The sequence below is a fragment of the Bidens hawaiensis genome, unplaced genomic scaffold (assembly GCF_021521415.1).
Source record: "Bidens hawaiensis isolate Kalapana, Puna unplaced genomic scaffold, B.hawaiensis_p1.1 tig00029295_1, whole genome shotgun sequence".
In the NCBI taxonomy this organism is placed as follows: domain Eukaryota; kingdom Viridiplantae; phylum Streptophyta; class Magnoliopsida; order Asterales; family Asteraceae; genus Bidens; species Bidens hawaiensis.
Window position 1 is genome coordinate 117,164 of NW_027505149.1, and position 15,520 is coordinate 132,683.

Consider the following 15,520-nt stretch of genomic DNA (forward strand, 5'->3'; position numbering starts at 1 on the left):
TCTATGGTGCCAAATGAACCAGATGAGCAACATCCATCGCGCATGAACACTTTGCTGTTCATGAAAACCACTTGGTACCTCAAAACTAATACTTCGACTAATAACATCCAAACACCACCGCAAATCGCTAATAATATCTTGATTTCTTTAGATGAAAGCCATTTCCCATCTAGATTATTACCTCTATTTGCATGGACTAAGAATGTTGATCCAATTAAGGTGGGAAGTATGTTTCACTAGTGGTTTAAGTGTTTAACACAACATTAATGGTTTTGGTCAAATGAAAATACAAGAACAATTTGAAACATTTAGACAATGTCTAGCTAGTTTCCTTAGAATTTAAGAAATTATCTTGATCAAAAGTGTTTAAATCCTTGTTGTATACTATGTCTACACCTAACCTAGTAAAATGACAGCATTAATCCATTAACATCATCACTATGCTTTATATAACCTTGTATAACCCAACAAACAAATTAGAACAAGAGTCCAAACCCGAGCCAAGGAAAGAAATATGGGGAGTTGGGTTCGGGCAGCTGTCATGGTTCTAGCCATGATCTTGCTTCCAGTGATGGTTGAGTCCAAGGTTCGGAATTACAAGTTCACGGTACGTGTGTTTTAACGCGTTAAGGAGACTTGGTGCATCAAGGTGGATTGATCTAATTAAGATTTGGTTTTGTAGGCTGTGATGAAGAACTTTACTAGGTTATGTGCAAGTAAAGCTATGGTTACTATAGATGGGAAGTTTCCGGGGCCGACTTTGTACGCTAGGGAAGGCGATCAAGTCAATGTTCGACTAGTGAACAACGTGCCATACAACATAACCATCCATTGGTATGATTCCTAATTCAAACTATATATTGTCACTACTTGAGCAATAGTTATTTGCAAAGGTCTTTTTGTTCGCAATTGATCAGTTTCCTAGTAGTGGTGCGGATATACAACTTTTAGATCACAAGGGTTCTGATTACTACAGAATGTCTTAATTCTTTCACTGTACATGATAACCAGATTATCAAAGTACTGTTTTCATCATCAATCTCTATTTGTTTCCTTGAAGTGTTTTAAAAATAGATTCATAAAACTCTTTGGATATACTTGTGACTGAACTTTAAAATTGTTTTATTCATCTCACTTAATTTTTTTCAAATATATATAAGGTTGAAACATCTAATAATTAAAATTTGCATAATCTCAAAGAAATTACTTCTACTAACTACAAAAGAACACTTAGAAAATTTTGATTACAATTTGATAGGTTGAAAGATGGACTATCCTAGTACATTTATAAGTTGGGTTTAACGTCAGCCAATGAATCCAAATTAAGATTATTAAATCCAATATCCATTTTACTTTTATTTTTGCGGATTTTTTATGCTGCCAATTCCTCTTTGTTAGTTGCTATTACCATGAGCTTTTTTGAAACCAAATTTAAAAGGTCAAAACTCTAGTTAGAAACTTGTACATGATTTCATGGTTTGTTACTTCTACAATGTCTATATGTCTATTTGTTGCATTTTTCAGGCATGGAATCAGACAACTACGAACCGGGTGGTCAGACGGGCCGGCATACATAACACAATGCCCAATACAACCCGGTGCAAACTATACCTACAGCTTCAACGCTACCGGACAAAGGGGCACACTTCTTTGGCATGCCCACATCACCTGGCTAAGAGCTACCGTGCATGGAGCTATCGTCATTTTACCCAAAAAAGGCGTTCCATACCCGTTCCCTAAACCAGATCACGAGAAAATCATCGTTCTCAGTATGATTTGATACAACATTAGTACTCGCCATTTGCGAGACGATACTAATAATACTATTTGAACTTTTGTAGGTGAATGGTGGAGATCAGACGCGGATGCTGTGATGAACCAATGGATGCAAACTGGTCTCCCACCTAATGTATCCGATGCACACACCATCAACGGCTATCCGGGCCCCGTACCTAATTGCAGTACTTCAACAGGTACCATCATAAAAAAATTTGTGACAGATTAGTTAATAAAAATAAGCTACTAATATAAAAGTGTTCTAGGATACACTTTACATGTTGAACCTGGAAAAACATACTTGCTACGAATAATCAACGCTGCTCTGAATGAAGAATTGTTTTTCAAGATCGCGAAACATCAGTTCACGGTTGTTGAAGTCGACGCATGCTACGTTAAACCATTCAAAACCGACACGATATACATTGCTCCGGGCCAAACAACAAATGCCCTTTTTACTGCTGACCAAACACCCGGAAAGTATGTAATGGCAATTTCACCTTTCATGGACACCATTGTGGCGATTGATAACCAGACTGCAACGGCCACAGTACGATACAAAACAACCGAAACCTTCACACCGACAACCCTCACCACCCTTCCGGCGGCAAATGCTACTCCAGCAACAAATTCTTTCATTGAGTCTCTAAGAAGCTTGAATTCTGCAAAGTACCCTGCTCTCGTCCCGTTGAAAATCGACAACTCGTTGTTGTTTGTCGCTGGTGTTGGGGCGAACAATTGTTCTACATGCGTTAATGGAAGCAGAGTTGTGGCGGGCATTAATAATGTTACATTTGTAATGCCCGACACAGCTCTGCTTCAAGCACATTATTATAATTTAAGTGGTGTTTACACCACTGATTTCCCTGGAAATCCGGTGACACCATATAACTACACTGGTAGTAATCCGCTAACGAACTTGCAAGTTACTAACGGGACTAAAGTTTACCCGTTAGAGTTTAATTCCACTGTTCAAGTTGTGATGCAAGGAAATTCGGTTATAGCACCGGAGAGTCATCCCATACATCTTCACGGGTTTAATTTTTTTGTTGTGGGAAAAGGTTTGGGGAATTTTGATCCGGTTAACGACCCGAAGAAGTTTAATCTGGTTGATCCTGTTGAGAGGAACACTCTTAATATTCCTACTGCTGGATGGACTGCTATTAGATTCCGAGCTGATAATCCAGGTAAATACCACAATCCATATATAACCGAAAGATCTAATGTTTTAGGGTCAACTCGACCCGAACATACCAAATAGTTACCGATTTCACAACTCTAAAATGATACTTATTAATAATGTATTCTAAGTGATACTTCCACTAGAGGGACATATACATTTACAAAGTTAAGGTTTCTAAATGAATATTTGTTGCTCATTAAACAGGTGTGTGGTTTTTGCATTGTCATTTGGAAGTACATACGACATGGGGGCTTAAGATGGTGTTTTTGGTGGAGAATGGTAAAGGGCCAAACGAGTCGATTATACCACCACCGAAGGATCTTCCAACGTGCTAGGAGACAGGATTTTGTGACAATGGAGCAATTGCCTACAAAACACAACCTTCATTGAATTGTGGATACACGAACCAACCGTAAATCTACTTTGCGTTTCAAATAGAAATAAAGATCGAATCGGTAATTTGGGTGTCTAATTATTGATTCTGTGAGCACATAGTAATTTGTCAGCATTTATTTTGGTTGTGAGATTTGTATTGATTTTGAAGAAGTCATGTAATTTAATGAACTTAGAATAAATTTGTTTGAAACTAAAATAAATAAAATACGCGCCAGGTAGGGGTCGAACCTACGACTTTCTGCTTAGGAAACAGACGCTCTATCCACTGAGCTACAGGCGCTTTCGTGTTAGTTTTATTCTTCACAATTTAAAAACCAAATTTATAATGCATTTATTTTTGTTATGGTTAGCATGGCTTATTATTATCTAGACATCTATTTAAAACAGGGGTGTTCTTCGGGTTCGTTTTTCGATTTCAGATTTTTCGGGTCGTGTTCTTCGGGTTTCAAAGTTTTAAATCTTGACCCGAAACCAACCCGAATTTCTCACGGGTTTTTTCGGGTTCGGGATTTTCTAGGTTGGTTAATTGGGTTTCGAGATCCTAGAAAACAAAACAAAAAAAAATTAAAAACTACAATGCTAAAATTGAAACAACATATTATTCTTTGTTCGCAAGCAAATAATTTAATAATAAACCAACATAACTTGATAAAAAAATCCAAAAGAAGAGTAAGGGGCTGTTTGGTAGCCTCTGAATGACCATTAATAGGCTACCTCTTAATGGTTTATGACCTCTTAATGGTTAAGAGGTAGACATAAGTCTGAATGGTTAAGAGGTAACCATTAAGAGGTAGCCTCTTAACCATTCAGACTTAAGGTTACATCTTAACCATTAAGAGGTTATAAACTATTAAGAGGTAACCTCTTAATGATTATTCAGAGGCTACCAAACAGCCCCTAAAACTAACTCGAACCATGATTTAGTTGTTCAATTACGGATGCTATTAGTAATTAACGGAAACATAAATTAACAATAAACAATCGATTAGGGGCAGATTTTGATAATGTTAGTGTCTAAGACTAATTCTATTATACCTGAAAATATATTTAATTTCAAAACTAAAAAGTTTATTCGAATAGAACCGAAACTTATAAATTAAACCCGAGAACCAACCTAAATTACTTCGGTTTGGGTTCGGGCTAGTCTTTTCTTGGGTCAGGTTTTTCGGGTCGGATTAGATCAGGTTCAGATACGTGTTTTCTCGATTTGGGTTTCGTGTAAAAGTGACAGCACTAATTTAAAATGATATAAAAGAATTTCAACTACCTTGCATAAACCTTAACGTATTACAATAACAAACAGAATTCATAATTTTTCAAAGAAAAAACACACAAGTTTATTATAGTTATTATTATATACATTATCTACAACAGAAGATTTTATCAACAACCCAAAACATTGAAACCAACCCTTTACGACATCTTATTCCATTCACGAGTCCTTTTCAACACCTCTTCTCATGTCAACAAACCCGGGCACACCTCCTAATAACACCTCACGCCATATATTACAAACAAAACACATCGAAACGTTATTTATCTAAAACACTTATATAACCTTAAGCTGATATCTAAGCGGTATGACAGACTCAGGGAAATCCGTTCTTGATTCCGTAAGAGAATAATAAGCTAGAACATGCGCGGGATGGTCCACCTCTTTATCTTCACCAACACTGACCTTTCTTGAAGGAATTATTTCAATTTTCCAAAATGGTCTAGCCATGGTCAAAAAGTCAAACCCGGTTGAAGACCCTCTATACCCTTGAACCCAAAGGTACCTAAGTGACCTTAACTGCAAAGCAGCAGTAGCAAGTGCATGTTCACTAAAGCAACAGCCTCTTACTTCAAGCTTTTGTAAACTAGGACACCCTTTAGAAAACCCCAGAAGACCCTTATCTGATTCACCAACATACCCTAACAACATCCACCTTATGTTTTGACTGTATTGGCCAATATAAGTCAAACCCATGTCAGTCAACCCTCCTGGTCTAAGATAAAGGGCAAATCTTCTAAGTTTATCACAGCATTTCAGTAGTGTTCGGACCCCGTTGTCCAGGGGTAAATCGGTAATTACCTCTTCTCGGTCTAGTAACACCATACGAAAATCTTGGAGGTTTTTTAAGTGGAATCCCATGCATTCCAAAGCTGCGTTTGTGATATCGGATACGTATACCGCAATGTATTCTAGCTCTAAACAACCTTGTGCTATCGCGGTTAACCCTCGTTGAGATACAACGCCTTCTTCAAATTCCATTTCTAATTCATCCGCCCCTCTCTCGATCCTTAAACGTTTTAACTTCTTGCACGAATTGGAGAGAATCTCCATGCCTCGGTCTCCAATCACGTTTCTTGCCTGTCAGGTAGTACAAGGATCAAATACTAGATTTTCAACATGGTACAAACTCAATAGTTTAATAGACACCATGCAAACACCCCTGATGTGTCATACGGGTCATATGGCAAGTGAAAATTGGTCATATGGTTCGTATGATATGCTTGGCTGACAAGAAAATGACTGATATGACCACCGACAACATCATATACCCATATGAGCATTTTTCAACATATCATACAACTCATATGCTATGTCAAGCACATTGGTGCATACTTTTGAGTAGGGTTGTAAATGAGCAGAGTCGAGTTGGGCTCGGCTCGAGCTTGAACTTAAACGAGACGAATCGCTTAAGTTGTTTATTTTATCAAGCTAAATAATCGAGCTCGGCTTGTTAAAAAACTTCGTTAATTTAAAAAAAAAAATTTACATACTTGATATACATATATAAGGCAAAAAAAAAAAATAATTAACAAACAAATAATACAAAAGTAATAAACTAGAGAGTTTAAAACATTATATGTATTATTTCATATCGTTTTTAGAGTTGAGGATTTTCTTTGAAAGCAACATTTCTATCTTCTGAGATAGAGGTAAAGTTTGCCTACATTTCACCCTCCTCAAATCTTACTAATAACGTTGCCATTGGTGGGATCTCTGTTGGGTATGATTGTTGTATTATATGAATTACTTTATTTTTTTAAGGCTCGCGAAGCAGTTTGAATATATTATATGTATTATATATACTTTTTAATATTTTTATAAGTTATTGTTCATGTTGTTGTTGTTGTTATTGTTGTTGTTATTATTATTATCATTATTATATATTAAAATTTGAGTTTAATTTGAACAAGCCAATCAAGCGAGCCAACGAGCTAGTAATTAAGCAAACAACAAGCAGAGCCAACCCTGGCCCGGGATCGGTTCATTAACAAACGAGCATTTTTCAAGCGAGTACAAGCTTTTTGAATGTCTTGCTTTTGAAAAAACATGAAAAAGATTGTACCTCAAGAACTTCAAGATTAGGACACTTTTGAAGCAACATACAGTGATCTTCCGTGTTAAGCAAGGCATACAAAAGATCCAGTTTCTTAAGGCGCGATGCAGCAGGAAACACGATCGGTACCTCATACGTACCCATGTAGTTTAGACCCAATCCACACAACTTTGGGGGGTATACCACATTACCATAGTGCTCTGCTGTATCTTGAAACCAACTCCCGCCAAATTCCTGTAACGATTTAGCGTCACGAAAGAAAGAAACTAGATCCAAGCTGTCACATTCACTAATTTTGACAGAAGTTAAGGATTTGCATCTTTTGGCAATGAGTTCAAGATCTTCAAAACGGGCTTTGGTGATATCGGTCATGTAGAAGTTTAATGTTTCAAGCACGGTGTTGTTTAAAGCTAGCTCGTGTAGCCACTCTCCGTCTTTTTCGGTTACTTGGCTTTCTTCGAAAAACAAGGTTTTTAAGTTCCTGAAATCACATAAAACCATAAGTTAACATCTAAGAATACTGTATATAGACATTTTTAGATAAAAAGTAAAAGTTTTAAATAAGATGAACCATTGATAGTAATTTTAATGATTTAAGTTTGTTTTTTGTTTGCATAATAATTTTTTTTATATATGTACATCATGACATATGGCATGGACCAGGTGCTCTAAATGAGAGTTGCAAGTTGCAACGTCAACTCCTTTTAAGTCAAACGTCCTTACAACGTACAAAAATTAACACACCGGTTGTACAAATTTTAAGGCAATTTATTTTAGGCATTATTATTTACAAACAAATGAAACATAGAAAGTTTTAATTGTTGTGGGGTAACTTAAGGCAATTTTTGTAAAAATAAAAATTTTAGCTTATTTGAAAGTTTTATGTGAAGACCACTAAGTATTCAACATTTTAAAAATAAGAAGGTTTCTTATTTTCATAAAAATAAGATTAAAAAGTTTCTTTTTCTTAGCAATTCTGCTATATTGTTTCAAAGAGTTATAATTTTAAAAAATTAACATTTAACATACAAATTTTATAATATATTTGAATCTATTACTCTGACCATCATAACCGGTCGCCGACACTAACCTAGCAATGCTGTAATTCTTTAAAATACTACATTAAATTGCTCAAAAACTATGTGATCACAAAACTTCGTAAAATTTGGTAATTTTTACACACACAAAAACAAAATCATATCTTTCAGACCGTTGACCCTCAGCCAGTCAAAATCAATGTGAAACATTAAACGAAAATACCTGCACAAACGGCAAATATGCAAGAGTCCATCAGTTGAAAACCCTGAGCACTTGTCAAGCTTAATAACCTGAAGATTATTCCCACGGCTTTGCGCGAGCACCCGCAGATCTTCATCGGTGACGATCATCCGTCGAAAATGGACCGCCTTTAAACACCTAAACGAACTCGCAATCTCTTCCACCCACGGCTTCACAAAGCCTCCCCAGTCTTCAGGGATCAAGTTATACATCGCGGCGCGTGGCTTTCCTTTCAGTTTCAACGACTCGAGATACGGAAACCTTCGATGCAGCTGCTCGGGCGTCGACGAGTAGCATAAAGCTATTGTCACGTGCTTCCGTGTTATCGAATCCAATTCGTACCATCTCTTGCACACTAACGACACGGATTGCCGATCACGTGAGTCGTGCATGTACGGGATCATGCACTCGAACACCACGTCGGATAAGCTGTAGGTTTTTATGTACTTCCGATCTTCCATTATTAAACTCAAACTCTGAGATACGAGTAATGAATAGAATCTCAATTAATTAAATTACTTCATGACCTTCGAGTAATAATATAAGTGATTGATTTAACAAAAAAAATCTAACAGAAATGAGATATGTTGTAGGAAATTGGAGGAATACAAATATACAATTGGGGGGAGATGAGGAATGAGAGAAAGTAATAGACATTATTTATTTATTTATTCTAAATCAACAGCACATAGTGTATAACAGGTGCTACCAAATTATTCAAAAATTTATTTTATTTTATATTCATTTATGAGATACGGCGAGTACATTATCTTTGTAGTTAAGCGATGCATTATATACAAATACCAAGTTAGTTGTTTAGAACGACGTGATGTCTGTCACATAAATAAATTAATAATTTTTAATGATATATTGTCTGCATTGATTATTTTACCATATGCACGGATCTACTATATAGGGTTTCTTCAGATTTTTGAATGTTTACCTTCTAGTTTATTAAACTTGTTTAGAAAAAAAAAAACAATCCGAATATGTTATATTTGAAAAACAAAGTAAAAAACAAAAAGAATGAATTCAGTGGTCATGATTATCTCAAAATTATGTTGTAACACTTAATTTTATCGGTTGTAAAGGCATGATAAATGGTTTATAAAACATTCTTAAGTATTTCAATTATTGTTTATAAACAAAATGTTTGGATGTTAATTTAAAAGACATCACTGAGTAGCGAAAAGACCAACCTCAATAGAGAAAAAAAGTTAGTGATCAGCCATTGTGTATGATGTAAAATTATATTATATGCATTTGATGATTACATTCTTTGCATTACTAATTATACGTTTTTTTGTTGTAAGTAGTGTATACGCTTATAATTAATGTTGTAAGTAGTGTATACGCTTATAATTAACACAATGTTACAGACTATTTCTTATCGTGTTATTGTTTTGATTAGGTCTCTTCGAGTTGTTCTCTTTAGATATATTGTTACTTGAATCATGTTTTTTTCTAATTGATCTCTTGATCCGCAACAATGCTCTTTTATTTTTATTTGTTTGATTTTGTATGTCTTCCTATCTAGTTCGGTTCAGTCTCTTTCGTTAGAATTTGATTTGGAATTATTATTTGTAGATGGGTCTGGACTCTGGACCAGTTAGAGAAAAAATCCATAAGATAATTTTTATAAATGCGAACGATTTACTAAAACCTAAATTGTTCTAGAATTTGATGACGTTCTAGTATGACCCCACCATGTAATACACTGATATTTTTTAGTGCGCCACCTATAAATTATGTGGTTCACATAAATTTTTCTTCTTTCTTTTTCTTTAAACTTTTCTATTATTACTATTCATATATTAAAAGTATGAAAAAAAATATATTTTTCAGTTTGTTTAAAAACAAAACGATTCATATTTTAAAAACACATGAGTCATTTTTGTTTTCATTTATATATACTTTAATAAATAATTTTTTTATGTTGGTTAAAGAACGAAAAACTTATTGAATATATTCTGTTTTCTCACTTTCAAAATTATAAGAAATTTTGTCAACGTGTACTTTTTGGTTTGAGAAAGTATAAAGTAAATCTAATATGAATACTAGAGGTGGCAATGTGAGTGGGTTGGGTTGGATTTGGGTGATGGGTCAGAATGGGTATGGGTCAGGATGGATTTTTAAAATAGAGGGTTAGGATGGATATGGGTTAAGATGGGTAAAGCTAACCCATCTTGACCCAAGTTAAAGTTGACATACAAAGGGTTTTAAAAACTTCTCAAAAAAATATTCAAAAAAACTATTAAAAAATTAATAACTCAAAATATAAATAAAAAACGCAAAATGTAAAATAACTAAAAATTTCCCCCCGTCATCCTCGTTCATTTAAAAAAAACTCCGTTTTGTACTGGTGCATGTTCGAGTTCTTCGGAGTTTTTTTTCCGGTTCGGTTTTGTTTTTTTTTTCATTTCGGTCGGTTGCGGCATTTGCTCGGTTTCAATGATTTCGGTTTCGATTTCTCAGTTTTTCGCTTTCAGTGTTGTTTTGTTTTCGTCAGTTTTTTCGGTTTCATTTCGTTTTTTTTTGTTTCGATTCATTTTGTTTTATTTTAGTCGGTTACGTTTCAGTTTTTTTGTTTCGTTTTGTTAAGCTTTTTGATTGCATGTCGATTTTCTTTGTTTCGTTTTGGTTAGTTTTTCGGTGTCATATCGGTTTTTTGTATCGTTTTGGTCGTTTTTCTATTTCGGTTTCGTTTCGTTTCAGTTTTTTTGTTTCGTTTTAGTCGGTTCGGTGTTTTTGATTCGTTTTGATCCGGTTTTTAAATTGCATTTAGTTTTTTTATGTTTCCTTTTGGTCAGTTTTCCGGTTTCAATTCAGTTTTTTGTTTCGTTTTGGTTGTTTTTCTATTTCAGTTCAGTTTCGTTTCGGTTTGGTCGGTTCGGTGTTTTTGTTTTGTTTTGGTCAACTTTTCGGTTTCATATCGGTTTTTTTGTTTCGTTTTTCTATCGATTCAGTTTTGTTTCGGTTCAGTCGATTCGGTGTTTTTGTTTAGTTTTGGTTAGCTTTTCGGTTGCATTTCGCTTTTTTTGTTTCGTTTTGGTCAGTTTTTCGGTTTCATTTCGGTTTTTTGTGTTTCGTTTTGGTCGTTTTTCTATTTCGGTTCAGTTTCGTTTTTGTTTATTTGTTTCGTTTTAGTCGGCTCGAGATTTTTGTTTCGTTTTGATCGTTTTTTGGGTTTCAGATGAGTTTTGTTTCGCACGTGATAGTTTGGGTATTTTGAATTAGATAAAATTTGGATAACTTGGATATTTTGTTTTGACCTATTTTAACCTATAAATGAAACTCACTTGTAAATTTCCAACCCATCCTGACTCACTTGAAGAATTCTTATGATCCATCATAAACCATCTTACTTTTAAAGTTTATCCATCTTAACCCAAAACAATTCATTTGGATTGGGTTTGCCACCCTTAATGAATACGAATGCCACTAATAAAAATATAAAAAGTCAGGGTAAATACATCCTTCTTTGTTTGTTAAAACATACCTCATCTCTAATATTTCATTTCCTTAACGTTTTCAATTGAAAAATTAATCCCCTTATAATTATTATCATTAATATAATACATAATTATTATTACAATTATATTTTCAATGTATTATTATATATTGATGTAAGTTAGCAATAATAATAATAATAAGAAATATTAGATTTTAATAATCTCAACTTTGTCCTATTAGCCGGTGCTAAGCCCAACTTCAAAAATAATTTATGGCAATTCCAACTTTCAACTTATTTTTCAATAATAATCTCAAACTAACTAAACACTAACCCCGTTAGTGTTTTGCTGACTTGGACTACCTATTTGGCACAAATGTTGTGACTGCTTATGTGTCCCACACATACATACACTAAAACCATAGTCTCTTCCACCACCACCCACATTCTCCTCCACCACCACCCATCATCTCCGATTTCTACCACCCTAATCACATCCGCCGCCGCAATTACATGTATCCCTTGACACCACCATTGTTCTGTATTCCCCACCATCACTCTGCGGCGGCAACCATTAACACCACCATTGCCTGAAACGCGACCACCACAAATCAACAGCAACCTCACCACATCCATCGAACTACCGCCGCTAATAAATTTTCATACAATAATTTTGACCGTCCGCTCCAATTTTAGATTCCACTATTTCTAATTAGAGCTGATTGAAACAAAATTGAACCAAATTTGATAGTGGGTGGTTTGATTATCACAAAAGTATAGTCATCTGCATCTTTGTCTTCCCTTAAATTCATTAGGGCAATTTTGATTTTACTCCGGCGACGGGAAAGAAGAGAGTTGCAGCCAATGGAAGAAAAATAGGGGAGAGTGGTTTTTATGGGTGGAGGTGTGTACGGTTAAGGTGACGACATTGTGTGCTCAGGTCCACGATGGCCGGCAGTTGGTGTAATGGTAGCTGGAAAAGGTCGAGGAGAAGAAAAGATGGAGGGGGGGGGGGGGGTCAGGGAATAAAAGGAGGTGGTGATGGAGGCATGTGGGTGGTGGTGGTAGCAGATTGTGATTTTGGTATGTATATATTATAATACATGTATATAATGTATTTATGTATGTATGTGACACATAAGCAGTCCATGTTAGCATTTGTGCCAAATAAGCGGTCCAAGTCAGCAAAAAACTAACGGGGTTAGTGTTTAGTTAGTTTGGGATTGTTATTGGAAAATAAGTTGAAAGTTGGGATTGTCAGAAATTATTTTTGAAGTTGGGCTTAACACCGGTCAATAGAGTAAAGTTGGGATTATTAAAATCCAATATTCCTAATAATAATAAAAGATAAAAAGTAAAAACTAAAAGCTTAGTAGTTTTTTATTTGATATATTAAAGAAAAACTATTAAGTTGAAAAAAATATTTGGAGGGCTTGTATGTAAGTAATAACTAAACGGGTGCTCGCGCGATGCAGCGGGGAATACGGACATTGGTAATTATATTATAGATTTATGGGTGTTCGTCATTTCGTTTGTAACTGTGAAACCATTTATTGGTATATGTAGATTCATAGTTCTTATTTTAAACTTATTTTAATATCGAAGTACAAACGAAACGGAACCTAACCATTGTTAATGGATTTTGTTAGTTTTCCAATTTTTTTTTGAAGTGGTTAACAATGTGTACAACAATAATTGGAGTCATTTTAATTTATTGGTTATGTAACGTGATTTGTATAAATGGGAGGACTGGTTTTATAATTTCAGAATTGATAAACTACAATAGAACGTGGGTGGGTAATTTTTAAGTTTATTTATAGTTGCATAGTGGTGTTGTACCTTGATGCTTCATTGACTTGTAAGTTTTAAAAAACACATCGGTTTTGAAATTTTTTAATATCAATACGTAGACAAAAATGAGCTCGTTGCAACAGTATGTTTTTTTCTTTTTTAAGCTTAATATATTAAAAATATTAGAAAGTTAAAACATTAAATAGAATTGTCAAGTTGATGGTTAAAGATGAGGGGACAATGTTGTATAAATTTTTAAATTTTTTCATAAGGTAGTCAAAAATAAAGGGTAAAAATTATAAATATATTTAAATTGAATAACACGCGATGCATAAATGAATTGGAAGGACTTGTTTTGTAATTTCATATATGTTTATCTATTTATAGGTTTATTTATAGTTGCATAATGGTGTTGTATTTTCATGCTTCATTGACTTGTAAGTTTTAAAAAACACATCGGTTTTGAAATTTTTTTATATCAATACGTAGACAAAAATGAGCTCGTTGCAACGGTATGTCTTTTTCTTTTTTAAGCATATTATATTAAAAATATTAGAAAGTTAATACATTAAATAGAATTGTCTAGTTGAGGGTTAAAGATGAGGGGATAGTTTTGTATAAATTTTTAAAATTTTCATATGGTAGTTAAAGTTAAAGGGTAAAAATTATTAATATATTAAGAAATATTGAATAACACGTGATATTTAGTGTGTTAATGACCCTTTTACCCTTGATATAGGTTGTACAACATGCATTAAAACTTGTAATTTACTTAAAAAATCCGTCTTAATTTACTCTTGTTTGCTACATTATATATATTGTTAAATGAAAGTAGTAATTTAAATAAAAAGTTATGGTTGAAGCAGAATCAGTAAAAATAGTTAGAAAGGAGGTACGCTTAGCAACACCATTTTAACATAATTATATAACAATATGCATGTATCGCATCTGATAGTGCTGAGCAAAATTGAGTTTGAACGAGTAACCCGGATACGTATTAATCTTGCTATGTATTTGAAAATTTGAAACCATTTCAGGAATTCCATAAGTAGAGCGAATATTATTATTTCCTTTGTTTGTTGCCGAACTGTTAATGTCATTTCCATTTCTAACAATAAAGGAATATCGACTAAGCCCATCGAAACAATCACCCATGTCCTCTCCACAAAATGCCCACCCATTCGAGTCGACGGTTTCATCGATCTCTGAAATTAACAACCATGCCTGAAGTCTTCATTGTTAGGTATTAAAAAGGATTAAATTGAAGAGCCACAACTTTGATATTCATACACGGGACCATTATGTGTTATATAATATTATAATTTAGAAAGGGGTGCGGCGCAGCTTGTTGTCCGCCTACCTGTTATGTTGATGTAATATCTATGTTTCTTAAAAAATAATGAATATATAAAAAAAAATCTCTAATTCTAATGAAAATATTTGTCTAGGGACATTCATTATTTATTGTGTGGAGTGCTAGGCCATGTACTTGGCATAGAGGTGCATAAAACAGTTTTTTTTCTAATACACGGGTTCGGGTATGGACCGGTTCGGGTATGATTGAGTATTGGAATATCCATGGGCGGCTCTTGGGTTGTGCAAATTGGACGACCGGCCGATGCATGTTTTTTTCGGGGGCACACTTTTTTTTTTAAATTCCCAGGTTATATATATGAAGAATACCCAAGTGTTTATAAGCCAACTATTTTTATATTACTTAAACACCTTTTGGACCCCCTTATTTTGGATTACTTAAAGACTTATAAGCCCGCTAAAATTTGAAAAAGGTCAAGTACTTTTAATTATTCAATATAAGTTGAATAAATAAAAGAAACAAATAGGCGGGATAAAAGCAAAGTCGACTTCGAACGCCAGCAATTATGGTAGCATCCACAAAAATAAGTTTTTCATAATTATAGTTATTGAAATCTTATTTTGGACCCAAAATGCCTTAAGAAGTACTTAGCGGGTTGGCAATGATTGCTATCGAGAACAGAACATTAGAAAACATAATCTGCGAAGAGTTGATCAACAAATTTGTTACAAAAAATGTTATGAGAGTTTCACAAATCCTTAATTAGCTCTTAGCCTACTAAGTATGTCATAAACTCATTATGAATATCATGATTTTCTAATTGTTATGTTTATTGCTATAACTTTAATCGGCGTATAAAAATGTGTTTACATTATTAGTACATTAAGGTTTAAGGGGCATATTTTTTTCGACTCGGCCGGATCACTTGAATTCTCAGAGCCGGCCCTGGGAATATCGGGTATTGAAAGAAATTGGGTAGGGTTAGGGTAGGGTATTGAGGA

At 34.2% G+C, this 15,520-nt stretch overlaps 2 protein-coding genes and 1 non-coding gene across 3 annotated transcripts; 1 reads left to right on the top strand and 2 right to left on the bottom strand.

The window, feature by feature from the left end:
• The first annotated feature begins 467 nt into the window (after nucleotides 1–467).
• Nucleotides 468–3,300, top strand: LOC143611085 (laccase-4-like). Its single transcript, XM_077085386.1, has 6 exons — nucleotides 468–607; nucleotides 683–834; nucleotides 1,525–1,769; nucleotides 1,842–1,973; nucleotides 2,043–2,963; nucleotides 3,164–3,300. Exons 1-6 carry the CDS (start codon nucleotides 515–517, stop codon nucleotides 3,292–3,294), a joined length of 1,674 nt encoding a protein of 557 aa, XP_076941501.1. The 5' UTR covers nucleotides 468–514; the 3' UTR covers nucleotides 3,295–3,300.
• A 262-nt stretch (nucleotides 3,301–3,562) lies between these two features.
• TRNAR-CCU (transfer RNA arginine (anticodon CCU)) lies at nucleotides 3,563–3,635 on the bottom strand. Its single transcript has one exon. It is a non-coding gene; the product is annotated as a tRNA-Arg (tRNA).
• A 1,204-nt stretch (nucleotides 3,636–4,839) lies between these two features.
• On the bottom strand, nucleotides 4,840–8,423 carry LOC143611084 (coronatine-insensitive protein 1-like). Its single transcript, XM_077085385.1, has 3 exons — nucleotides 7,945–8,423; nucleotides 6,694–7,165; nucleotides 4,840–5,708 (listed from the first exon to the last, which is right to left on the bottom strand). The coding sequence occupies exons 1-3, from the start codon at nucleotides 8,421–8,423 to the stop codon at nucleotides 4,905–4,907; spliced, it is 1,755 nt and encodes a 584-aa protein (XP_076941500.1). The 3' UTR covers nucleotides 4,840–4,904.
• Between the last annotated feature and the right edge of the window lie 7,097 nt (nucleotides 8,424–15,520).